We start from the raw sequence: 25,953 nt of genomic DNA, 5'->3' as shown, positions 1-25,953 counted from the left end.
TTAGTTGATTTGACCTATTTCAGAATCTGGCAGTGGGCTGATACCAGTTAAAACTCAAGGAAAATTATTGATGGTCAAGGGTAAAGTGGTACCTCGGTTTACGAACATAATCCATTCCGGAAGTCCGTTCTTAAATTGAGCCGCGCTTTCCCTAATGAGGCCTCCCACCCCCAGTGCCCTTCCACCGTTCAATTACATTCTTAGACCGAGGTAAAGTTCGCAAACCGGGACACTACTTCCGGTTTTGCGGAGTTCGTAAACCGAATCATTCGTAAACAGGACTGTTCTTAAACCGAGGTACCACTGTACTTTGCATTTAGGATTGCTACAAAGGCTGGCACAGTGGCAGTTGATTTATTTATCAAAATGGAGCATTTTCAATTGGGAAGCAATCATAGGAGCAGCAGTAGAACATCTGTTAAAGAAGCACATGCTCCGTACATCGTTGTGTGGTTGTCCCTGTTGCTGATGGAGTTTTTAAGAGTTAGAGGTCCCCTATGGCTTCACAGCAAGCATCCAACCTTAAGGGGAATGTCTCCTGTAGCTCCTAGCTAAATACTACCATAAAAGATGGTTTAAAGGTTCTTAGAATGTGATCCACCATTAAATTTAGTCTAAAGCATACTACTCACTGTCCTCTGAAGTACATACTGAAGGCTTGAACTACAAGTAACTTTCTTCCCTAGTATACTGAGGTACCAGTTAACACAACACAGAATCAGGTAGGATAACAATACACAGCCTAAGAGCCCTTTTTCCTCTGTGCACTAAGGAATCCAAATGATCTGATGCTATGGACAGACTGATCTATTGACTGAATCGGCAGCTCCCAACATTGCCCTTCAGGCCCATGCAGAGCTTGTCTGAGGCTCTCCCCATTTGACTGGGAGACCCAGGGCATTCTTGGCATGACAGAAGTATGGCAGGCCCGACATGACCCCCTGGCTGACTAGCCCTCCAAGGCCTGGAGCAAGTATACCCGGCTCCCCCCCCCCTCTACCCACAGACCTGTTTCCATCTCTCGTCATTTGAAGGGAGCAGGTACCTTTTTAGTGCACAGAGAACCACTCTCACTGCAACTCTCTTCTGAGCAGCTGAGTTGTGCGGTGGGTGGGGAAATTGCAGGGAGGTTTTAATTTCCTTTCCCCATTATCCCTTTTTCTCCCTGCTGCTCCAAGTGTGCAAGCAGTGGCAAAGAGGTAGCTGCTCAGTCAGGTTCCCTTGCCTTTTATGGGCTTCAGGGAGGATGTGAGGGCCATGACTGGAGCCCTAACCAGCATGGCCATAGTTGGCCGGGGTTCCCCAATCTAGTCTCCAGAAGCTATTAGAATACATTTGCTCTTGCCTTGTACAATTTGTTGGCTGGGTGAGTATTTTGGGTGGAGTGGCTGAACAAAGCATGGCTGAGGAAGGATGCTGGGTTCACATGTAACACCAAAACATACATATAATCAGCCAGATAGAACACTGGTCTGATCCAGGCAAGTTAATTTGTGCCTATTGGAATTCACTTCTAGAACTCTTAATAGTATTCAGTATGACTGGACATATACATTGGAGGTTTAAAGGGCAGGCCACAAAACATTACTCTAGACAAAATACCATTTAATAAAATACTATAAAAGCATGAATTTTAAAACATAGTAGATCCACACAGAGGCATTTGGGTAGTAAGCGCAGAAGTGATTACCTCCTTCCATGTTCACCATCTGATGATTACAGAAAGGAATGAGATGCAATAACCAGCTGCGGCTTTGGGTAAATATAGGACAGAATAGTACCTTCAGGAGTAGCTCAGTGTCCATGATTGCCCCTGCACGTTCAGTTAGGGGCTGCAAATGCAAGTCAAGAACACGGGGGGGGAGGGGGGACAGAAATAGAGGCCTGATTAACAGAATCCTCCTGACTCCTTATTAAGTGGCCCCACATTACAATGTGTCATTAAAAACCAGGTGTCTAGCAGGGGTCACCAATTCAAATTTCCCTTTAGCAGCTGCAAGGACTATCAGTCTTTGCTGATTTCCTGTCCTGAGGCCCAAGATTGAACCGTGCCGTGGCCACCCTTCGTAATGGCTCCACTCAACCCTGTGGAGGCTGAAGTAATAGCTTATGCCACGTTCTCCTCCTCGATAGGGCTCTGCAGCCAGTGGGGGTAATTGGCTGGCGGAAGACCCTTGCTGGAGGCCTCCTTTGAGCTGTGAAAGAAGGGGGCATCCGAAGAGCCGTGGTCTAGGAGAGGCTGAGAGAAGTCGGTATCTGTTGCTGCAGGGACAGACATGTCCACAAGGGGCACTGGATCCTGGGGGTTGGCCACAGCACTGTCATGGCCTAGCGAGCTCTGAGCTGGGCCACTGGGCTCGCCGCCGGGATCCTCAGAGAGGTCCTTGTGTGTCTCCATGCCCAGGCCAGTGGCATCAGGCCCAAGGTCTCCCTCCCCCTCAGAGCTGAAGTGAATGCTATTGATGGGCACAGACTGCCCAGGAGGCCCACAGGTACAGTCCGTGGTCTGTGTATCCTGACAGAGGCAACTGTAGGTGGTGGATGCTTCGGAAACACAGCTGTTCTTGCGCCTCAGCAGAGACAGCCGACGTCCAAAGCCGCCAGGCGCAGGGGCTGTGGATAGCAGGCGGTTCAGGAGGTGCGCAGGGACATGGCGGCTGTGTTCAAAGCCCTCTGCGATGTCCTCTAGGGGCTGGAACTGCATGTCTTCCTTGGCTAGGCTGGAAATCGAGGAGGGGAGTAGTTAAAGGGAGTAGCTTCACCACCGCAAGTTGCAGAAGAGCTTGCTTTGTGGTGCAGGGATCTTCCCTATTGCCCTCAGACACCTCACTAGTGCTCTGGAATGAGAGGGGATATCTATGGCGTAGTATAAATGAGGATCTGAATTTCTGCAAGCAGCACGGGCTCCATGTTCGCCGGAAGAACAGCCCTTGCCCTATCCCAAATGAGTAGGGAGGAATAGCCAAAAAGAGAAAGCTAGCTCCAGTTTCACAGACTGAAAACTGCTCTCACCGACGGAATCGCTCCTTCTCTCCCTAATCCTCTACCCAACCAGGACCACCGTCATTCCCTTTCCTTGCCACAGAATGAGAAGTTTGGCTTACGTCATGTCAAAAGTGGAACCCTGGAACGATGGCTGTTGCAAGAGGAAAACGGTGGCTGCGGTATATGGGGCGCGGGGGTTGGAGGCATCCCAGTACCGATCCTTCTCCAGGAGAGGCAGGTCCCCATACATCTCGTCCACTGCCATCATGGAGACCTGCAAAGGAAGGGAGGACTCCAGGAGTCACCACCAAAGTAAGTGAATACTAGCCTAGGTGTGTGTGTGCATAGGGGATATGGAAATCTGACATTTAGGGCCTAGTTTTAGATTTCCAACTGGAAGGTAATCCTTCACATGATTGGGAGTTCAGTGAGGGCAAGGGAATGTTTAACCAATAATAAAAAATAGTGTTCCAGCATTTGAATACATGGGGAAGGCAGAATGCCCATGTACTAGGTATATGGATGCTGATTTGCTATTCAATTTCCACTGTTAACTATAGAAGCAATAATCTGGTGCTGCCCAAGCCTGGAACCATTCTTGATCTGTTTTACAAGTGTTGCTTTATTCAGCAGAAAAGGGGAGGGCAGAGTTACCTGGAAATTCCTGTCAATCAGTAGGTTGGTTTCAAAGTCATCATCGTCCTCCCCAAAAGGGTTGATGAGCTGCTCAGCCACCTGTAAGGTATTTAGAGGCACAGTAAAAAGAGGGGCACACGTGTGCCCAGCCTCCTTATTTGTTGCCATCAATATGGTAACAGACATGGCAAAGGTGTGCAGTCTCGTTCCCTCTTCCTTCCTTCCAGACACCTGTTAAATCACCCAGCAGCTGATTCATGGACCATTCCTCTGCCCCTGATTCATTTCCTAATCCGTAGGAAGGTGTCCCAACAATGACTGTCCTTACACATTGTTAAACTACCTCATGTCTGCCATACCTTTAGCCACCCAACATAGAAGAAGAATTGCAGCAGGGTAAAAACAGGGACCCACAGATCCAGGTCATGTCCTTTGTAGCCCTGGCCTGGGTCAAGGAACTGCCGCCCAATCAGACAAGAAACGAAGAAGCTGTACACAGCAATGGTAACCACCTGTCAGAGCAGAGCAAGAAAAAGCAGGTAGAGAGGCTGGAGGGGGGTGAGTTGCAGAATTTAGGAGCCCTGCTTTTTAGCCCTAATTAAATCTTATGGGCTGTTTACTGAGGACCAAACAATTCATCTGTGAATTTATCCTCTGTACATACCGTAGAATCAGGGATGCTAAGCAGCAGCAATATAAGAGGTTCAACCTTGTCCTAATGTATGTTTGTATTAAATAGTGTAGAGTTTATAATTTTCAGCAGCTTTTCATTCTTGAATAGATAGGAATGAGTTAAGATCCTTCACACCATACTCAGTTGCTAGTGTGAATTAGCACTACTTCCATATAAACATGCTGAAGAAGAAACATTTTATTCCTCTTTAATCACCCTAAATGTGACTATAGAAAGGCGTTTAAAAGGTAAAGGTAAAGGGACCCCTGACCATCAGGTCCAGTCGTGTCCGACTCTGGGGTTGCGGCGCTCATCTCGCTCTATAAGCCAAGGGGGCCGGCATTTGTCCGCAGACAGCTTCCGGGTCATGTGGCCAGCATGACAAAGCCACTTATGGCGAACCAGAGCAGTGCACGGAAACGCTGTTTACCTTTCCGTTGGAGCGGTCCCTATTTATCTACTTGCACTTTTTGACATGCTTTCAAACTGCTAGGTGGGCAGGAGCTGGGACTGAGCAACGGGAGCTCACCCTGTGGCAGGGATTCGAACCGCCGACCTTCTGATCAGCAAGCCCTAGACTCTGTGGTTTAAGCCACAGCGCTACCTGGGTCCCTCAGAAAGGCGTTTAGTGTGTGTCAAAGCCAGATAACTGGGTTTTTGTTTTTGTTTTCATGATCCTGAATACATTCCTTGAAATAGTGATTGTAAGCACACAACTAGAGGCTGCTCTGGATTAATCTAGTGTGAGATCCTCAATATGTGCTTTAGAATAACTAAACCTCAGCTGTCCTCATATAACATTAGGATCTGTGCATTGCTGCTCTACATATAAGGCTTGCTCCATGGTGTGATGAATTTTATGGGGTGAGGCTGGGCTAACCGCTGTGCTAGACGTGTCGTGTTGGGCTGTGTTAAACTTAGCTGGGATGCAAATTCGCTGATATATGATGTGCTTGTTCAGTGGCTTCAGTGCTTTTGACTGTATGCATGCCTTTGGGTGAAAGAACTACCTGCGTTTGGAAGCAGGCAGTTCACCATATGAGCCCAAATGGATGTACTTGGGCTTGCTGGCTGCTCTGGATCCTTAACTCACCTGAGTGTAGACTAGTGGTACACTGATCCAATCATAGTGGTAGAGCATGCTGCAGTTTCCACGAAAAAAATTCAGTTCCTGAAGGAAGAAAACAGCCATCTCTAAGGGCTAAGCACTGAAACTTCTGCCTAACTAGAACTTTTCGGCCCATCTCCAGGCCTGGTTTCAGCTCAGAAACAGCTTTGGTTGTCCTGATGGATGATCTATGCTGGGAGAAGCACAGAAGGAATGCGACCCTGCTAATTCTTCTGGACCTTCGATACCATTGACTATCCTTCTGAATAGGTTATCAGGGTTGGGGAATGGAAGTATGATGTCCCAGTGGTTCCACTCCTACTTGGAATGCCACTTCCAGAAGGTGATGCTGGGAGACCCCATGGCATTTATGTTGTAAGGTTCCCAAGAATTCCACCTTGTATACCATGCTTTTCACCATCTGTATGAAGCTACTGGGAGAGGTCGTATGAAGATTATGGGTGAGGTCAGGTGTCATCAATATGCAGATGACACCCAACTCTAGTCTAATTTTCACCTGAGTCACATGAAGCAGTGAAAGTGCTGAACTGGTGTCTTGAATTGGTAATGGGCTGAGTGACAGCCAATAAACTGAAATTTAGGCTGCAGTCACAAGAGAGTTTATTATGCAATTGGTACTGCTCATGCACATATGTTTTTCACTGGGTCCACAAGATGTCCACCTTCATCAAAATGCAAGCCCATCCTTTTTTAAATTTAATCTGGATTTTCCCTTCATGCACAAAATCCTTCAGGCAATAATAACCAATTATAGATCCACAGTCACCCCTGGTAAGAAAACTCATTATTTTTGGGGTGTGGGGGTGCATGGGGCATAGTTTGTCACATGAGTGATGTTGTTTCAATAGGTGGCCTCTATCACAACACCCATATATTATCCTGCTCCTCAACTGAACACAACCTAGCCATTCCCCCGTCCCCCTGGCAGCAGAAATGACATGTGTGCTTATTGATGAAGGCATATTCCAAATTCAGCAACGGTAGCTGTTCTCAAGATCTCCACCCAGTACATATGAGGGATTACCTCGGAGACTAATCACAGTAGATGTACCAAGTTTCTTTTAAATATATATACACACAAACGCAATACCTACTGTATCTTGCGTAAGTTTTATAAATTCAAGTAAATATTACTCTTGCACAAGAGCCTAGTATTAAACATTAGAACAAAATAATTCAATATTGCCACATACACAATGCAAGCCTCCATTTTGCCTGTTGCGAAACATGATAGCTAAAACTGGTAATGTTTGCTCTTGAACACTTCTTGGAATTTTTTTTCTTTTTTAGGTGACACAGCTCACCAGTATAGAAATCCATTTGTTAATTTTAATAAAACAATTAGAGGAGCCAGGTTTGACAGGTTTTATGTAAGCTAACAGGGAGCATGGGTCACAAAGAAACCTTGCACTAAAGAATCTTGTTCTGGAGGTGCTCCTATCATCATCATCAAATTTATAACCCACCCTTGACTCGCAGGTGAACAGCTTAAAATTAAAAACAGTTAAAGCATATTATGATCACAGGAATAGGGTGGGCCCTGAAAACACACATCTCATGTGTCAAAGGTGTAAATACAGAATAACTATTACATCTATAGTTTGGGGGACAAGGATTTACCACCTCACCTCCATGAGTAACTTGAGAGCACAGTTATCACGTATGCGGCCTTCTTTGCGTGCCTGTGCAGCTAAGTTGGTAAACCAGACACAGGGGACCCAGTATCTGTTGTAGGAAGTGTTCAGGTTCTCATATTTCTTGCGCTCCTCACGAGTCATGAACCCTGTTAGATGCAACAGAGGTTATGCAGCCAATAATACTCTATTTAGAAGGTCCAGAGTGGAATCTTATACTGAAGAACTGCACTCTGAAAGGCTATAAGTTTTTGAAGAAGCCTTGAAGAAAGACACATGGTAGTGTGCATGCACACGAAAGCTCATACCAAGAACAAACTTAGTTGGTCTCTAAGGTGCTACTGGAAATAATTTTTTACTTTTTTTATTTTGTTTTGACTAGGGCAGACCAACACGGCTACCTACCTTTAACAAGATATGTAGTAAAATTTACACTAAATGCAATATGCTCTGCTTACAGGGGGTCCACTTTATATGCTGCATAATTGTGGCATTCCGAAATAACATATTCTAGATTAAAAGTTATCCCTAGCATTGCTTTAAAAAAAAACAACTTTAAAATTTCCCAATTTCAATCTAACAAATGGGCGGGGGGGACACACCTACCTCTTGCAGGCTTTCCCACAGTGCTCTCATCCTTATAAGCTTTATAAGCTTACTGTAGAGGCTTTCAACCTTTTTGATTCCACGGCACCCTTGACCATCATTAAAAGCACCCCAGGGTGCCACGGCACGCTGGTTGAAAACCACTGGCTTAGTGGGAAGGAAGGTCTCCCCTGCTGCACTCACCTGCCTCCACCACATGGTCTATGGTGGGGAAACGCTTGAACACAGCGATGCTAACTGAGCGAAGAATCAAGACGGCAGAAAGGCTGCAGTACCGCATGAGAGTTCGCCGGTAAAGGCGCCCCTTCTCGTCGGTGCCATGCACGTTCCCAGAGATGGCGCACATCAGGCGATCTGGCATAGGCATGCAGGTGTACTGACTCCACCAGCGGTTCACCACCAGTGTCACATAGAACCCTAAATGAACCCAGGAGATGGGGAGGGATTGCATTAGAATTCTGCCCCACGGCATGCTGTTAAGTCAGGCAGCCTCACTCTGAGATAAAACAGGAATGCTTCACTTGAACCAGGACTGAGGACGCCCCCCTGCCCTCACATTATGAAAAACAGAACTCGGTTCTGGCAACATTAAACAGTAAATGCAAGAGAAACTGGCCACAAAACGTTGCAGTATGGAATGCCTCTGTTCAGTTTTCCAGTCCCTCCATTCTATTCTTCCCACTGATCTTCTCATCTCCCCACCACCACCACCCAAAAAAATGCCCCACAACACACAAACAGCATTCTATGCCCACTGTGTCGTTTTTGGGATCCCCCAGCATTCAGTACCCACTGGGCATGCTCAGTCTTCACTGGGCCATTGTGGGATGTCCCCTCCTCTGAGGTTTCCTTTCTATACTTCAGAATGCCTGCTTGACACCTCCCCTTTTCTGTGTCTGGGTGGTGCCATTTTGCCTACATACAATGACTATTGCTCAGAGAAGGGAGTTTGCTTGCTGCCAGTACACATGACATTACCCTGAGCATGTGCAGAGAGTTCCTTTCTCTCATTGCCAATATATTCAGGATCAAGGACATGGAGTGTCCTGGACTGCTGTTCCTGGCTTTCAGAGAGCTCTGAGCTCCACCAGGCCTAATTGTGGAAGTTAGCTGCTGAGTACCGTATAACATGCACAAGTCACCCATACTCTACCCAGTTTCCAGATGAAGTAATTAAAGCCCATAATACCCTATTATCACCATACTGTTACTCTGATAGATGCGCGGGGCGGGGGGGGGGGTCACATCTGTCTAAACCAGAAGCATTTCTAATGCTTAAAAGCTGAGCCTGTATTATAGTCTGACACCCTTGCAGTACGCAAAGGGCAAGCAGTAAATTGGATTGATTAGGCATGGATGAAGGTTGGGATGGGCACATGGATAAGGAAAGAGCATGTGCTCCTTTAGGAAAGGAGCTGGCGTTCAAGCATCTCACCCAGGACAAAGGAGACAGGGATGAGATTGGCATAGTTGTCACAGTAAATCACCACCTTTTCGAAGTCCCTTTTCTGAGTCTCACTTAAGACGAAGCTAGAGGTGGGAATAAGAATGAGAGAAGGATTAAGAAGGATACATATTTCCCAAGTGGGTTGGCAGCACATTTGCTGAGAGCCACCTGCTTGCACTCTTGTAAGGGGAGAATCCAAATGCATTCTAAAGGGCAAGTGCGGGCTGTTTTAAAAACGTTATGTTTGTTTTTTATAAGAATTTATTAATTTTAAAAATGAAAAATAAACATACAAAATACAAAATAAACAAAACACTACCACAAACTACAATACAACCAAAATACAAAACAAAATACAAAAACAAAACCTAACAAACAAACACTTATTCATCTACACTTATCTTATTTATATCCTTATTTTGGGACTTCCTCACATCCTCTTTTCTGCATTCATTTCAAATATACTATAGTAACTTTATAAAAAATTTTAAATTCTTCTTTCTCATCTAATCTTAATCCTTATCTATCATCATATATCTATAATCTTATTCCTAACAAAAATAAACACAACACAATTCTAACTTCTTATATCCTACTTTAACCTAACTTTTTATTACTTTTATTACGTTATGATTGGACAGGACATAAATCCTGGGGCAACTTTATACATCAGAGCAGCCTTCGCCAACCTGGTTGTCTCCAAAACATTTGGAGACTGCAACTTCCATCAGCTCCAGCTGGTCTCAAACATATGGGGACAACCAGGTTGGCGAAGACAGCACCAGAGTGCTAGAATCACACAACTGCTGGGAGCCGAGGACTTCTGTATCATACATGAGATATGCAAAGAGCTAGGCTGACTCACATAGAGGGGTGGTTGTATATCACACACACACACACACACACACTTCTGTGTGTGATAAGGTGACTGCCCAAACTGTGAGCTGAACTGATGCCATTCCAGATCTGCTGCTCACAGGAGGTCCTCTCTAGTCGTCAGCAGGATAGCAAAGTGCCCAAAACTAAGCAAGGGTTTCAAAAGTAGCAAATCAGTCGCCCTGATCTGGGGTTGAGAAGTGGAGAAGTGCCATTTGAACTTGGAGAGGAGGAAGTGTGCAGCCAGTAGAACCCAGAAAGAGTGGGTTCTACAGCATAATTACAGTTGTGAAAGGGGGTGAGGCTGGGCAATGCCATATTTATATATGTCCTGCCCATCCCACTCCAGTGTGTTAAGTTTCAACTTTGGCTGGCTAGACCGAGGTTGTTACAAGGGCTGTGCAAAATATTTTTTAAAAACCATCAAAACAAGTTGCCAATCAAAATGCCAAACACTGTCCCCCATCCCACCAAATAAAAGCATGTTCCTGAACAAATAATTCTTATGAGGTTTATCATCTAAAGACATCACTAAGGGAAAACTATGCCTCCTCTTGGGAAATTAGTGTATTCCTAGAGAGCGGATCCAAGTGATAACTATTTGAAGAGCCCTGAATTTTGGTGGCACGAGCTTGACACACTAAAGGTCATTTAGGGTAGATATGAGACTGTTCTTCTATGTCCCCACTTACCGATATGTAACACTAAGTCCCAGGTACGAAAGAGAGAAGACCAAGAACTCCTTGTAGAGCAACTTGTAGATGCTTCCACGCCAGAGGGTCAGTAGTTTGTAGAAGCCACCGAAGCGAGCATTGGCCACGCGGGCTGTGTATGTGACAGTCATGGTGCAGCAAGGCAGAGAGACACAGTGGGTCTGCAGTGTGGGGAGCAGCAGAATTAGAGTTTCAATCATTTCAAATATCTACATCAGCGGCACCATCTCTGGCTGTGAACACACCATATATTTAAAGAAATACACCCCCCCCCCGAATCCTGGGAACCGTAGTTTGATAAGGGTGCCGAGAAATGTAGATCTGTGGGTGATAAGCTACAGTTCCCATGATTCTTTGGGGGATGTCATGTGCTTTAAATGCATTGTGCATATGTAGCCTCACAACTTGCCTTGTAGAAAGCTTATGGGTGCCTCAACAACCCTAAGAGTGAGATCATGCATGAACTCCCTCTTCATCCAGCACTCCTTCCCACAGATAAGGGGGTCATCAATCTTGTATTTTCCTTACAAAAGGTAGTGGTGCAGTTAGGTAATCTTAGACTTTGGACTTAATGTTCTTGTGTGTGTGCATGGGGCTTTTTAGATAATAATGTGTACTACTTGATTTACTTCAAAACATGGTAAACTGGACGTGCTGCACTAGGGCAGGGGGAGCTCCCCTTCATTCTGCTGCATGCAGTTCTAGACATCCACCTCAAAAGTGCTGCCCTGACAGTACTACTGACAAAAGGGAACCAGTGTAGTGTAGTGGTTAAGAGCGGCAGACTTGTAATCTGGTGAACTGGGTTCGCGTCTCCGCTCCTCCACATGCAGCTGCTGGGTGACCTTGGGCTAGTCACACTTCTTTCAAGTCTCTCAGCCCCACTCACCTCAAAGAGTGTTTGTTGTGGGGGAAGAAGGGAAAGGAGAATGTTAGCCGCTTTGAGACTCCTTCAGGTTGTGTAAAGCGGGATATCAAATCCAAACTCCTCCTCCTCCTCCTCCTCCTCCTCCTCCTCTTCTTCTTCTTCTTCTTCTTCTCTCCTGTGGAGTCTCTCTCTCTCTCTCTCTCTCTCTCTCTCTCTCTCTCTCTCTCTCTCTCTCTGTGTGTGTGTAGAAAGCTTCTATTCCATGGTTGGGTGACCGTGGCAGGGGCCAGGTGCTGCCTCAAAATTTGCAAAAAATAATAATACTGCATGCAGCATACCTGGCCTCTAAACCAGGCATAGGCAAACTCAGCCCTCCAGATGTTTTGGGACTACAACTCCCACCATTCCTGACCATTGGTCCTGTTAGCTAGGGATGATGGGAGTTGTAGTCCCAAAACATCTGGAGGGCCGAGTTTGCCTATGTCTGCTATAAGCTGACTCTCAAACATTTTGTATTATTCCAGCCCTCCTGCACAACAGTGTAAGTACTGGAATGACCTCCGTTTTAGAGTTTGAAAACTTTCACAGTTGAAATACAGTGGTACCTCGGGTTACAGACGCTTCAGGTTACAGACTCCACTAACCCAGAAATAGTACCTCGGGTTAAGAACTTTGCTTCAGGATGAGAACAGAAATCGCGCATCGGTGGCGCAATGGCAGCAGGAGGCCCCATTAGCTAAAGTGGTACCTCAGGTTAAGAACAGTTTCAGGTTAAGAACAGACCTCCAGAACAAATTAAGTTCTTAACCCGAGGTACCACTGTATAACTGTAATTGCTGTAATGCGTTGTTACAACACTAAACATTCCCTTCTAAGAGCAGATTACCAAGTTACAAAGTAAGTGCCATATTTTTCCATGTATAAGACGCCCCTGTGTATAAGACACCCCCTATTTTTTTGAACTCAAAATTAAGAAAATGCACTATGTACTATCCATGTATAAGATGACCCCTTATTTTAAACTTCAAAAATTTAGGAAAAAATATAGTCTTATACATGGAAAAATACAGTAGTTATTATATTAAATGTTATTATATTGAATGTCCCAAGATCCATATTAAAGCTATATCTTCATTAAGCCAACTGATATGTCACAACATAGTGGCCAGCCTTTGAGTTCTCTGGCTAAATGGTAAAGTTTGCACACTGTTCTGTGACATTTTGGTTTGCCTAAGAAAACTATTGCCCTAACATAGATTTTTAATTTCTTTTTTATGGGTCAATAAAGCTACCTTCACTTTTTTGTGGGACTTTGAGAATACTGAAACTTTAGGAGTGTTTGATGAAAAATTTCCCACACTCCTGGTTGCATGATTAGGACTCGGCTGAATGAATGGAAAGCAGTACAGCTATACACACAAAAAGTGTGTAGCTGTGGAGTCTTCCATAACAGACCCTTGTTTTGACTGTGGGGACCCTGCCAATTTCTCAGCTTCTGCTCCAGATCAGAGGGATCAAGTGTGCGGCTAGCTGGTAGTAGGTCAGCATGCTTCTAAGAAATCCTCTAAATTGATTTAAGTATCTTGCCTGGCTTATTGTGGTATGAGTTTTTGCCAATAACAGCCTTACATCTCATAAAATAAGATGCAGTCAAGCAAATAGTATGCAAAAGCTCTGAGTCGTAGTATCGCTCAAAGGCGTTTGCTGTAGTTTCCACAAATATAAGGGAAGGGCTGTTGTTCAGTGACAGAGCATGTGTGGAAGGTCCCAAATTCAACCCCGCGTATCCTCATATAAGGCTGGGAAAGACTGCTGGTTGGAAACTTTGGGGAGTCATTCCCCAGTCAATAGCACATATATTAAGCTAGATGGGCCAATGGGTTTGACTCAGTATAAGGAAACTTCCTATGTTCCTAACTACCAACCTATTTTGAATGGTAAATGAGACTTCAGAAGAATATTATTGTTGTGAAGTGTTGTTGATTTTTTTTTTGGGGGGGGAGTAGTCTGTATGCCTGAATCCCTTCTAATTCTTGAATCAAACAAGGATCTAAATGCTGGAATAGCCAGACAGGTTTCTTGGTGATGGCCCTTGGTAATGGGTCCTAAAGGCAGCAAATGAAATGGCTCTGTGCCAGAGAGAAGATGGGTGAGGCCCCCTCCCTTAACTGTCTGTTCGTTAGAAAGACAAAAGTCAGAGTTGTGTGTGTGAGCTAGAAGGAGGAAGCAGGCTGGGCAGCTGAGAGACAGAGCCATGCCTGATTTCTGCTGGGATCCAAGGCTGTGGCTATGGGAAAAGCATGACCCCCTTTGGGCAGGGCCAGCGCGTCCATTTAGGTGAACTAGGCAATTGCCTAGGGCGCCAAAATGGAGGGGGTGCTGGCCAGACTTGGGCAGGATGGGCTAGCCAGCCCCGTCTCGTTCATTGGGGCAGGGCGCCGGCTCCCACGCAAGTCTGCTGGCATACTGGGCGCCCCCTCCCCAACCCTATGGGCGGGTGGGTGGGCGGTCGCTCAAGCGCCGGTGGCACAGCCGCTGCTGCCCTGGGGCTAGCAGCAGCTTCTCCACTGTAGCGGAGAAACTGCTACTTGCCTCTCCACCATCCCCACCTCCCGCTAAAGCAGGCTTTGGCGGGGGGGGGGGCCAGAAGGTGGTTTGCCTAGGGCGCAATAAGCCCTAGCGCCGGTCCTGCTCTTGGGGTATTAATGCTATGAGGCTCCTCCAACATAAGCTCAGGTTGTATATATGAGTAAATAAACCATATATCATAAAGACACCACAGTCTCTGCTATCCCTCATGCCAAGGAAATTGAACTCTGGGTAAGTGCCTGGAACCCCCGGAATGTTGCACTGCTTGGAGACTAGGGGGCGGGCAACATTCGATTAGAGGTATTGCCTCTTTGCTTTATTTCCTGGGAAAACTAGTCACTCCTTGGAGATTGCACAACAGTCCACTTGACCATTAAGGGCTTGCCAAAATGTACTTTGATGGAGGCAAATCATTCCCAAACACCCACCCACACCATAATCGAGTTAGTGGCATATCCTCACCAGGCATAGTCTAGTAACAATTTTTAATCTGGTGCATTCCATTGAGAGATTCTTTGCTGCTGCTTATTTTTCCAAGGTGAATTGAGAAATCAAATCCCCCGCTGTGCAAACTGCAATCAAACCCTCCTGGCTTAACAATGCTAGGCAAGGCCTTTGAAAGACACCCACTTCCCAGACTATCTAAATGAGCTCTTTCATTAATGAGTAATGCTGGGAGCCCCTTCCTCCCCCTTCCAACATCTAAGGCTGGCTGTGACCACTGACAGAGGTTCAGCTGACAACAAATGCCCAAATATTTTGTTTGACTTTCCGTGCAAGCAGAGCAACTACCAGGGGGAAGAAGAAGAAGAAAAATAATGAGGGGTGTGTGAAGGAGAATACAGTACAGGTATAACTATGTGTGGGAGAAAAGTGTCTTTGAGCCAAAACACTACTTTTAGAAGATGAGATGGCCCTTAAGTACTTAGAGCTGGAACTGAGGCAGCACTTCAGCCAACAGGCTTGCTTCTCAAGCAATCATGTTGGAGTCCCAAAACTTTCTCAGGAGAAGAGACTCCAGATGATGATTCTAGGACTCGAATCAGAGTGAAAACAGCATCCTAGCTGCAGGTAAGAGTTCTGTATAGAGCATCAGAGAATGGGAGATCCAAATGGATATGCAATTCACATGTTTTTTAAAAAAGTGATCACACATTATTGTTTAGTTGTGACCCCATGAACCAGAGCATGCCTTGGAAACTCTCACTCCCTTCTCAAAGCTTCTCCTTTTTTATGTCCATGGAGTTTTCTTGGCAAAATACTGGAGTGGTTTGCTAGTTCCTTCTCCAGGTGGATCACATTTAGTCTAATCACACATACATAGCTTTAAAAAAAGACCCACAATTGTGGGAAGTCATTTATTTATTTTTTGAGACATGCTCCCGCTAAGGAACTATTAGTCTCTCTTTGCTTCCCCAAAAGTCTCCTCGCAAAGCCAGGAGCAGAGCCTCAACCCTCAATACACCCTATTAACCATCTTTTAAAAAGTTCAGATTCCCACACTCAGTTTCAACACATTCAAGTTTTAAATAAAAACTTTAGTTTATTAACCAGTTTGCTGTTACATAACATTAAAAGCAACTGCTAAAGGATTACAGCTGTTAATGCCTACTTCTATTACAAAGGTCTGTCCACCTGGGACAAAGTTTATACATGTTCCCATATTGTTACAAAAGAGACACAATTTACTGAACAAAGCCCTGTGGGGTAGCTGTGCTAAGTCTGTTATAGCACGAACAACAGGGAGCTATGTGGGAGACTCCAAGATGCCGCAGAACTGATTAAACAATTACTTATTAAATAACAAGTTATAAGGCAGTAATCCTATATACATTTAACAAGGATTTTCTGTATAGGCTTGTTTAGGATTGCACTTTAAATATATGATTGCACTGCACATGTGTAGAATTGGGTTGCAAATCATCATTTACACGCCTACCAGTCCAGGGTAGTTTGACAATTAGTTATTCTATCTACTTCCATAATTTTAAATCTTTTTTAAAAGATTACAGTACAGTCTTGATTAAATTATGCCTGCCCATTTATAGGATGGCTTTTATTACCGGTAGTTCATTCATCACAACATCACAGAGGTGGCTATAAATATTTTATTGTATGAATAGCCAGCTAAGGGCAGAGAGAGGATGGCACTCTCATGGTTATGTAGCAAGTCCATTGATGAGATAGAATTTCGGACCAGATTTCTGTTTGGTGGACTGCAATGACATAGAAAGCCAACAACTCATTGGGGCAAAACACCTCTGCTTTTCTGTCACCTTGATCACATACGGTACTAGTCTTTAAGAAGGAGAAAGCAAATTCCACTTCTCCTTTCCAGACCTTCATGCAGGCAAACTACACCACAAAGCAGATCTCACTGTAAGCAAAATATTTCTGATTAACTATTCTTTTCTATGAAAATAGACAAAGAAGACACAGTTTTGCAACATCCATAGAACCAAAATTTCACAAGCAGAACAGAAAGTGGATGCAGGAGCAGGGCACAATTTAACCGGTTTTAACACTAACCTGTGCAAAAGGTTATCAGTTGATTTGGCTTCGCCCTCAGTGAGGGCAATTGCAGGGGAGAAACAATCCAAAGAGCACAGACTCTCTTAGCAATTATCCCCAAATTCCACCTGGGAAGCAGCTCTTAGGCAAGGTGGAGAGAAGAGAAGAGAAGGCTGCTCTGACAGCCCCCACAGGTTTCTAAATACCTAAGTGCCTCTGTGCTGACCTTTTACATCTCTCCTAAAGGTAGGCTCTTCTTTGATTGCTTGGCATCAGAAGCTGGAGGGAGGGGTGAGATGGGAGGGGTGAGAGGCTGGGCTGGCTGTGGTTGCAGTTGCATTCCCTCCTAATTGTCAGGGGAAAGAAAGTAAATTTAACATGCGGCATGGCAACTCAAAGGACCTGAGATAGAACAGTCCCGGAAAGTGCAGATGAAAGGTAGTGCAGATGAAAGGTAAAATGTGCAAGGTTGGGAAACAAGAAGAAGTGCAGATGAAAGGTAAAATGTGCAAGGTTGGGAAACAAAAAGGGAAGGTTTGGAAGCCCTTGCAGCATAACCCTACATGTGCCTGCTCAGAAATGAGTCCAAGTGAGTTAAATGAAATTTACCGCATTCCCATATAAGCATGTATATAGGCATTGCTGCATTAGCAAGAGCATTGGCGCGTCACTCAAGCTTGTGAGTAGAGTGGTGGGGTGGGCAGAAAAGTGTCGTACACAAAAATGAGAGGGGTGTCCTGGAGGAGGGAGCTCCAAAGCCTGGGTGCTGCGCTAAGGCCTCCCCAAAAGGCCTTGCCCTATGTCATCCACCCACCCAACCACACCCCGATGGTGGCGTTGACATGGTGCAGCGTCTCTGCTGAGGATCTCACTGGCTGAACAAATTCAAGTGGGTGGTGCCTTAAATTCCCTGGTCCAATGACCAGCACTTACTATTGAGCACAGAAACAAACCAAACACAATGCCGTAACCAGGCATGGCCAAACTTGGCCCTCCAGAACCCAAAGGTAAGAGCTCATGAACAGAAAGTAGTGGCTCCTTGTCAGGACAGGAGTCAGGGGTCTGATTAGTCATCATTTGGTTTTCTAGCCTACCCACCCCCAGGGCTCAATGCAGGTTACAATTTTAAAATGCACGCCATACCAAATATCCAAAACTAATATGTGCCTTCAAGGCTTGGCTTGGGAACTGCAGCCTAATTATGAGTTATGTGCATGGATTTGTGATATTCAGGAGCTGCTCCCTTCTGTGCAGCTTCTTACTCTGCTAGCTTTTGCACCTCTTCAAGAAATCCTGTGCTGAATCCGAATCCTTAAAAAAACTAAAAACTAAAAAACAAACAGCCCCTCTTTGGAAACCTAATGGAACCACTCTCCTCACTGGGCCTAGTTCTCTTCCAGTGTTTGACAAGTCAACACCCTCAGGGTTTGCCTTCTGGAACAGGGATGAACCAAGCAAACAGCCTTGATGCAGAAGAAACTAGTTGAGAGGGGAGAGAGAGAGAAAGAAAGGGAAGGATAAGTTTTCTCTCCCCCCCTTCTCAAACTGAGGAACTGCCAGGGTCTATACACATGAAAGGCTGAGTTCTTTCCTCAGCTCTAAAATGGAGGGTGTGTGCATAACTTGCGATTAGAAAGGGATGGTGGAGGAAACAACAATTTTCACCTTCTCCCTGACCAGCTGCTGGATACAGAGCCGCAACCAACCACACTCCTTGGTGGTAATCAATCCACCATATTAAATCATATTTCTACCCAGCTTGTATTGACAACAAATACGCCACATACTTGTATAAGGAGCTGGCACCTCCCCATGCTGCCCACAAATAGCCCCTTTGAGAAGCAAGATGCCATGGGCGAGAGCCTGGAAAGAGGGACAAAGCAAGATAAGCATGGCTGTCCACATAAAGCTCTGTGCCACACTTCGGAAGTGGCTCCCTGTTGCCTGAGTTCTCTGTTGGCAAGAGGGCAGGAGGCCACTGCACACTAGGCTGAGGAGGAGATCACAGCAATCCTTTCCCTGGGATTCTAGAGACTAACTAAGGGTAGTTAACATGGTGCCTTCCAGAAGTTGTTCACTTTCATCATCCCTGACCACTGGGATTTGGAGTCTAGAACACCATATTAGCTGCCATTGGCCTATAGGGAAGGGTAATTCATAGTATCTGAAATTATTTATTCTCCTCTACCATTAGTGATAAATCACTGTTATTCTCGTTTTGAAAACAAGGAACTGAGTCTTAGAGGGAGTGGTTGGCTTGGTCAGGAGGATGCAAAATTCCACCACAGGTGAGTTAGAGCTTGCATTTACAGCAATCTAAAATGAATTCTCTTTTCCTTGCATCTCACCGTCAGTCCATTACTTTCTAGACATGATTGTGACACTCCCAGCTGCACCTCCTATTTGATCAAGACCTACCACTTAAGTGCCACAATTCAGCATCCATATCTATCTAGGCAACAGTAAGCAGCAGCCCGGACCCTTCCTACTACCCTGCAGCCCCCTTGAACGCAATGCACACCCCAGAGTCCATTCCAAACCTTGCAGAAACTCCTAGAGATGCATCTGCACGCAGCAACTCCTGCTTTCCGTCTGCTGTGAGAACCTATGCTGCTCAAACTGGGTGTACTATAAATTGGGCAGATACCTGCTGGAGCCCAACCCTAGCTGCTAAGTGGATGCAAACTCCAGATAAGTACTCTTTTAAGTGATCAAGCCAGCATGACAACCTTTCATTTTTTGAGGCTGGGCGCTAGGATTTGACTGTAAAAAAATGCATGCAAGATTCTAAAGATGTTTATAATGAGTCAATTGCATGTATTTCTAACCCATAGTAAGAAAGAACTGTGCTGGAGAGAACCAATAAAAGAACTACCTGGCAAGAATTACAAAGAAAATTAGGAGAGAAGAACAGGAGAGTAAAATCCACTTATGTGGTTTAGGACATGTTCATGTTACTGGCTTAAAATGCAGCTAGGTCCCTCTTTTCTGAATTGAGATAAAAGCTAGTTTGCAGGGAGATACATCAAAACGCACTGTTTCCTAAGTAACATCATGATAGTTAAAGGATAGATACAGATTGTGACTAATGTGTGTACAATGCTTTGCAAAACAATGGTAGGAGCACACAGGATGCAGAGTAAACAGCCCAAGTCTTTTGTGGGTTACACAAGGGGTGGGCAGACTTCAAGCTTGCAGAATCTACTGGTTTCTCCAGGAACCCTGAAGCCCACCAATCTGGGTGCTTCCAGGCTGTCACTTTTTCATGAGAATGATTCATATCCACACTGGAACTTTAGATTTATGTGGTTAGTGGATTAAAGGACTCTGTTGCCTTAGCGGAATATATCAACTTTAAAAAAGAATATAACTTATTAAGGTTTGTAAAATGACAATGAAATGCATTGGAAAGTGTGGGATGAACAAATGACTAACAGGAAGATGTATAAACACTCTATAAGCAAATCAGAATAAATGCAAGACAAATGCTCATTATCGTATAACTGTGCTTCCGGCCAAACAAAGGATGCGGTTTCACCTGTGTCAGTTTGCACAAGCAAATCGGGATAAATATTAAATAAACAGGTAATGTGGAGGGGCGCTCAGAGGCAAGTGCAAACTTAATAATTTGTGATCAGTACTGGAATCAAGCTCAAAGAGCCTTCAAACAAAAATCCACTCCTGATGTTCCCCCATTCTTACAGGAAACCTAATTTGAAGCACAACAGCTTTTTAATGGTTGCTATTGTTAAACAATTGAGAGTCAGAGAGACTCTTGCCGAAATCTGCCTTCTGCCCAGCCCTGGCTTAGTTCTGCTAGGCACTCAACTGTACAGGCTTTTCCTGGCAGACCAGAAGTCATATCAAGAATAAAGAGTGAGTGAGTGAGTGAGTGAGTGAGTGAGTGGAAGTAGAATGTAGTGGGTGGGTTTTTACACAGCACCTGCAGTTACAACCACTAGGACAAGATAAGATTTTGCTTGACATCATCCATTACTAAGCTCCTATACCTTGATCTCTAACTTTGGGGTTAGAGTTCAGCCAGTGTACTACATAAATGATGGCAACACAGGAAACTGCTTTATCCTGAGTCAGACCATTGGTACATCCAGCTCAGTATCATCTACACTTACTGGTGGTAGCTGTCCAGGGTTTCTAACGCGGTTCTCTCCCGGTCCTATGTGGAGATCCCAGGGATCTTCTGCATTCAAAGCAGGTGCTCTGCCACTGAATTTTTCCTCAACCAAAGTTTGCCATCTAAGTCAGCAGTTTTGGTTGGGGCTGCCTGTTCTAGCTTGTTAGCCCACTCTCCTCCTGCAGCAAAACATTGCTTGGAGTCAGTCTCAGGTTAAGTGCCAAGGTTTTCCATTTCACAATAAGATGCTCTCTTCTGTCATCACCAGATCTGTTTGAATCCTCACGTGACTTGTCCTTGATGGGCCTGAAACTAGGCAACATCACAACCTATCAACAGTGTGTGTTTGTGTGAACATATGTACAATTATGTGTGTGGAAATGCCTATGGGTGTGTGTGCTTATGTGTTGTTGCGCTGTCTGTTCAGTTACTGAATCTGCATTATCCAGATGGCAGCCCAATACAGATTTCTGTGCTGGAAGGACCATTGGTGAAGCCCAGTTCTGATACTCTCAATGACATGTCCATATTAGCAGAGTGTACATCTGGATAAAGAATGCATTGCATATTCAATTATAGCATGGTTTCAGGGTCCAAGACAAATAGGTTTAGAATATAAAACTTCAACACATATATGGGATATTACAAACTATTTTTTCCTACAGAACACGAATCAAATAACTTACTCTCCTTTCCTGTTCAAGTATTTTTCACTCCTTTTGGTAGATTAATGAACTAGTGATCAATTTTAGCCTGCCTTTGATATATTGTGGTGTTTTTTCTACACTTTGTGACTATCTTGAATTGCTTCTTGCTTTGCATTTTATATTAGAACTATTGCTTTACCCCAAACTGCCCCCAACTACCAGCCTGTGTCCCGTACTTTCAAACTTTTTACATCAGAGGCTAACCTGAGGCCCTCCACCTGTTGCTGGCTGTTGACCACTGGCTGCAGCCGATGCGAGTTGGAGTCCAACAACATTTGGAGAGCCACAGGTTTGTCACTTCTGATTTCAAGTAAACTGTTGGGTGAAATTATTTAGAGCTTTGGACAAAGGTGTCACTGAATGCAGAACACAAAGCTCTACTGCTTGTTTCCATCAATTAATTCCAGGGATGCAGTGGAAATGATGAGCAAGTGGAAGCTTAATCCTGGTATGACCAAAGTAAAGTCGCTTGGGAAGATTGCTTCTTTGGATGGAGGTTTGCAACTGCTTTTAGAGAGGGCTGAAGAATCAGGTACATATTGGAGTACTCCCTGACTCAGTATTATCAATGGAATTGCAGGCGACAACAGTCACTAGGAGTGCCTTTTAGCAGTTTAGGCAAATTATGTACATATACTGTACATACTTCAGCATGTGCAAAATCCCAGTTGCTGGAATACTTCTGGGGCCTAGCAGCAATTCTGCATCTGCTACAATGGCCACCCATTTGTACAGTGGTACCTTGGTTTACGAACAGTTCTGCTAATGAACTATTTGGTTTACAAACTCTGCAAAACCGGAAGTAGTGTTCCGGTTTGCGAAGTTTACCTCAGTCTATGAACGGAAGCCAAATGGTGGAAGGGCACCGGTGGCAGGAGGCCTCATTAGGGAAAGCGCGCCTGTGTTTAAGAACAGATTTGGTTTAAGAACAGACTTCAGGAATGGATTAAGTTCATAAACCAAGATTCCACTGTACCTCTAAAGTTTTGAACAGTTTAAGACAAGGTTACTTGAATGACCACTTACACCCAAATGAACCTGCACCAGCTCAATAATTTCCTTCAATGTATCACTCTCTGGCTTGGCACTAACTTCAACCAGGTTTCTAGGTAGCAGAATAGGATGACTATGCATAAAAATTGCTTTTCTTTCTGTGTTTAACAAAACACCCCAACTATAAATTCTAAGAAAGCTGCCATGTGCATTTCATGTTCAAAATTCCAGTCATGACTGCTGGGAGTTACAGCACTTTTAAGTGTCCTGAGCGGAATTCCTTCAAGACCTGTGGTCTCTATTTACCATATATTTGTCACTGATTAAATTTTAAAGCAAATGTGGGAAGAAGCCTGAGGGCTTCCAGCTGTTGCTGGACAACAACTCCCACCATCCCTGGCTGGGGCCGACAGGAATTGAGGTTTCAGTAACAGGAGGGCAACAGGCTTCTCAACCTGTTTTAAAGGCTACCATGCCAAACAACCAGAAAATATGTTTCAGAGAAAAGTAATAAAGGAGTCCCCAAATAATGAACTCAGGCCAATTATTCTGATAAAATCTTACATCTTTGCATATTATTTTGAGACAAGGCTTCAAGACCTGCCTGTTTAAAATTTCTGCAGCTGGAAGTTAAAGATCCTCACCTGTGGGACACATCACTTGGTGTATCCAAAATCAAATTTTGTTTGAATAAAGACAACATGAGGGACAGGAGCTACTGATTATATTATACATTTATCATCACACATGTAATCCTAGACTTCTTCCAAAAATCTTAGGAGATGGAATTATTCCCATTTCATCATCAGAACAAACACTTTGAGGGAGGTTTGGCAGAGATACAGTGATTTGCCCAACACCACATGCCCAAGCAGGAATCCAAAACGGAGGTCTTCACAATCCAACCCTGGCTTTTTATGGAAAAGAAACAGCTCTAATCTTTTTGTGGGTCTTGAAGTGTTGTATTTTTCTGCATATTTCTGGGTGGGGGAAGGATGAAGGAAATTAACAATAAATAATGGGTCACTCATTTTCCCACAGTGGGGGGGGGGGGAGAAAGTTTGAATGATGCTATCAGTATAGTTACATAACATATATAACCATCTTATTTAACAATTAAAACCACAGTTGACTCTAATTATGAAAATGCTCAAGAATGTTGAGCCTCAGGTTTAGGAGTCAACATGTTTGTTCACCTAAGCCATACACACAGAGACAGAGACAGACAGACAGACACACACACCCTGCAGTGTTGTCACTGACAAATCGGTAGTGTTTTTGCTTGATGGAAGGCAGCGTTTCCCCTCTCAGAGTACAGCTGTGGCCATGCTGGGATGTTTTGGGTCGCTTGGCTAAGCAGCTGGTGCTAATGAGCTCCCCAACCTCTTGCTGGGGTAGATGCCGAGTTCTAGACAGGACCAAAGGAGCAGCTTACGTAATAATGCTGCTGCTGCCACCACCACCCCGGGCATCCGTCTGAGCTGAACAACACACACATAAAGCCGTTGCACACACCTACAAGACGCTATGTTTCATAATGTAGTTCACATACTAATGGCAGCCAGTTCCGGGAGAGGGTGGGGAAGGAACAGGGACTAAGCTGGCACGCAGCACTGAAGGGGGAAAGAAATTAATCTGCAGCCGCTGCCAAACACTGTGGTTACCCAATAAGGGAGGGAGGGAGGGAGGCTTACCCCCTGGGCTTTGAGGTTTAAAAACAACCCTTTTAAAAATTGTCCTTGTTCACCTGCCGATGCATATTATCATTATCTAGCATTTGCCAGTTTAAAAATAGGAACAGCTGCTTTTACTTATGCAAGAGAGCAAGAAGATAAAAGCAATTCCACTTCCTTAGTCTCCCATTCCAGAAATACTTTTTTTCTACACTTTGGGACCCAAATTTGTACATTCTTCAATGTGTCATAAAGGAATACCTCCAAGTCCATTTTTATAAAGTTTCAAATCCTGCTGCATAACTAGCAAATTTGTTAGCTTCATAAAAAGGTTTTCTTTATAAAAAAAAATGAAAACAAACCCAATCGGACAGATGATTCTGGAGAATATGTAAGGTATGATTTTAACACATTTTGAGAAGATGAAATATAGAGACAAGGGCAGGGGAGTGGGTGCTACGTATCTAGATTTTGAGTCCTTCTGTTGTTGCCAGAAACCCAGCACTTTTTCCAGTGTATGGGTAGAATGTTTCATTCCTAGGCTCTACCCTTTTGGGGGTGGGGCTATTTCTGTGTCTAGTATGCCTTGACTGCTTTAAAGTGAGCTTGAGAACCAGGAGGTTTTAAGAACCTGCGGGTGGCACTGTGGTCTAAACCACAGAGCCTAGGGCAGGGGTCAGCAAACGTTTTCAGCAGGGGGCTGGTCCACTGTCCCTCAGACCTTGTGGGGGAGCTGGACTATATTTTGGGTTAAAAAAATGAACAAATTCCTATGCCCCACAAATAACCCAGAGATGCATTTTAAATAAAAGTACACATTCTACTCATGTAAAAACACACTGATTCACCGACCGCCCACGGGCCGGATTTAGAGGGCAATTGGGCCCAATCCGGCCCCCAGGCCTTAGTTTGCCTACTCAGCCTAGGGCTTTCCGAACAGGTCAGCGGTTCGAATCCCTACGACGGGGTGAGCTTCCGTTGTTTGGTCCCAGCTCCTGCCCACCTAGCAGTTCGAAAGCACGTCAAGGTAAGGTAGGTAAAGGAAGGTAAACGGTGTTTCCGTGCACTGCTCTGGTTCGCCAGAAGAGGCTTTGTCATGCTGGCCACATGACCCGGAAGCTGTCTGTGGACAAACGCCGGCTCCCTCAGGCAGTAAAGCCAGATGAGCGCCGCAACCCCAGAGTCGGACACGACTGGACCTAATGGTCAGGGGTACCTTTACCTTTACCTCTATCCAGATACGGAAACTAGAAGGCTACAGAAAAGGAATATCAGCCTCAAGACTTCAAGTAGGATAGTTCCATCTGTAAGCATTCTACAGAACAGACAGGCCAATAAATCTTATCCCACAAATGCTACAGTGGCTGGTGCTATTTTATCTACATTTTCACCCAGACTAAAATTTGAATACTCCAGCCTCCTGGAAGTTTTATGGGGAAGGGCTGTAGCACAGTGGAGGAACATCTGCTTTGCAGATCCAATCCTTGGCACCACCAGATAGGACTGGAAAAGATTCACAGCCTAAAAATCCTGGAGAGCTGCTGTCATGCAGTGTGGACAATAAGCTAAAGATTGACCAAAGGTATAAGGCAGCTCCCTGGATTCACTGACGCCTCCAAGCCTTTCTCCAGCACCTATTTCAACAGTGTAAGGAAGTGGAATACTTAGTAGTTTATGGGGGGAGACACACAGGGCTTTCTAAATATCTGGACTTCCCAGTTAGTTCCAAAGCAGGAAAACAAACAAAAGGTATATCTCAATGACACCAACTTTTTAAT

General features: G+C 44.7%; 1 protein-coding gene across 3 annotated transcripts; it reads right to left on the bottom strand.

Moving 5' to 3' along the window:
• Positions 1–1,866: 1,866 nt before the first annotated feature.
• BEST2 (bestrophin 2) lies at positions 1,867–20,824 on the bottom strand. 3 transcript variants are annotated; one of them, XM_033139784.1, is made up of 10 exons: positions 20,801–20,824; positions 10,679–10,860; positions 9,099–9,193; positions 7,847–8,080; positions 7,052–7,206; positions 5,388–5,465; positions 3,981–4,133; positions 3,640–3,720; positions 3,105–3,259; positions 1,867–2,720 (listed from the first exon to the last, which is right to left on the bottom strand). In XM_033139784.1, exons 2-10 carry the CDS (start codon positions 10,828–10,830, stop codon positions 2,108–2,110), a joined length of 1,716 nt encoding a protein of 571 aa, XP_032995675.1. In that variant the 5' UTR covers positions 10,831–10,860; positions 20,801–20,824; the 3' UTR covers positions 1,867–2,107. The 3 variants fall into 3 exon arrangements, with proteins under 3 accessions (XP_032995675.1, XP_032995674.1, XP_032995673.1); XM_033139783.1 differs by lacking the exon at positions 20,801–20,824 and adding an exon at positions 19,208–19,454; XM_033139782.1 differs by lacking the exon at positions 20,801–20,824 and adding an exon at positions 16,686–16,986.
• Between the last annotated feature and the right edge of the window lie 5,129 nt (positions 20,825–25,953).

This window comes from Lacerta agilis, chromosome 2, assembly GCF_009819535.1.
Source record: "Lacerta agilis isolate rLacAgi1 chromosome 2, rLacAgi1.pri, whole genome shotgun sequence".
In the NCBI taxonomy this organism is placed as follows: domain Eukaryota; kingdom Metazoa; phylum Chordata; class Lepidosauria; order Squamata; family Lacertidae; genus Lacerta; species Lacerta agilis.
The sequence above is the reverse complement of the archived record's forward strand: the minus strand, read 5'-3'. Positions and strand labels throughout refer to the sequence as shown.

What these genes read in the sequence shown, in the direction of transcription:
- BEST2 (XM_033139784.1), bottom strand. Translation starts at nt 10,830, where the DNA reads ATGACTGTCACATACACAGCCCGCGTGGCCAATGCTCGCTTCGGTGGC. An exon ending in TCTATGTTGGGTGGCTAAAG is followed by an intron (nt 3,721 to 3,980) that starts GTATGGCAGACA and finishes AATACCTTACAG; the next exon opens with GTGGCTGAGCAGCTCATCAA. An exon ending in GGTTCCACTTTTGACATGAC is followed by an intron (nt 2,721 to 3,104) that starts GTAAGCCAAACT and finishes CTCGATTTCCAG; the next exon opens with CCTAGCCAAGGAAGACATGC.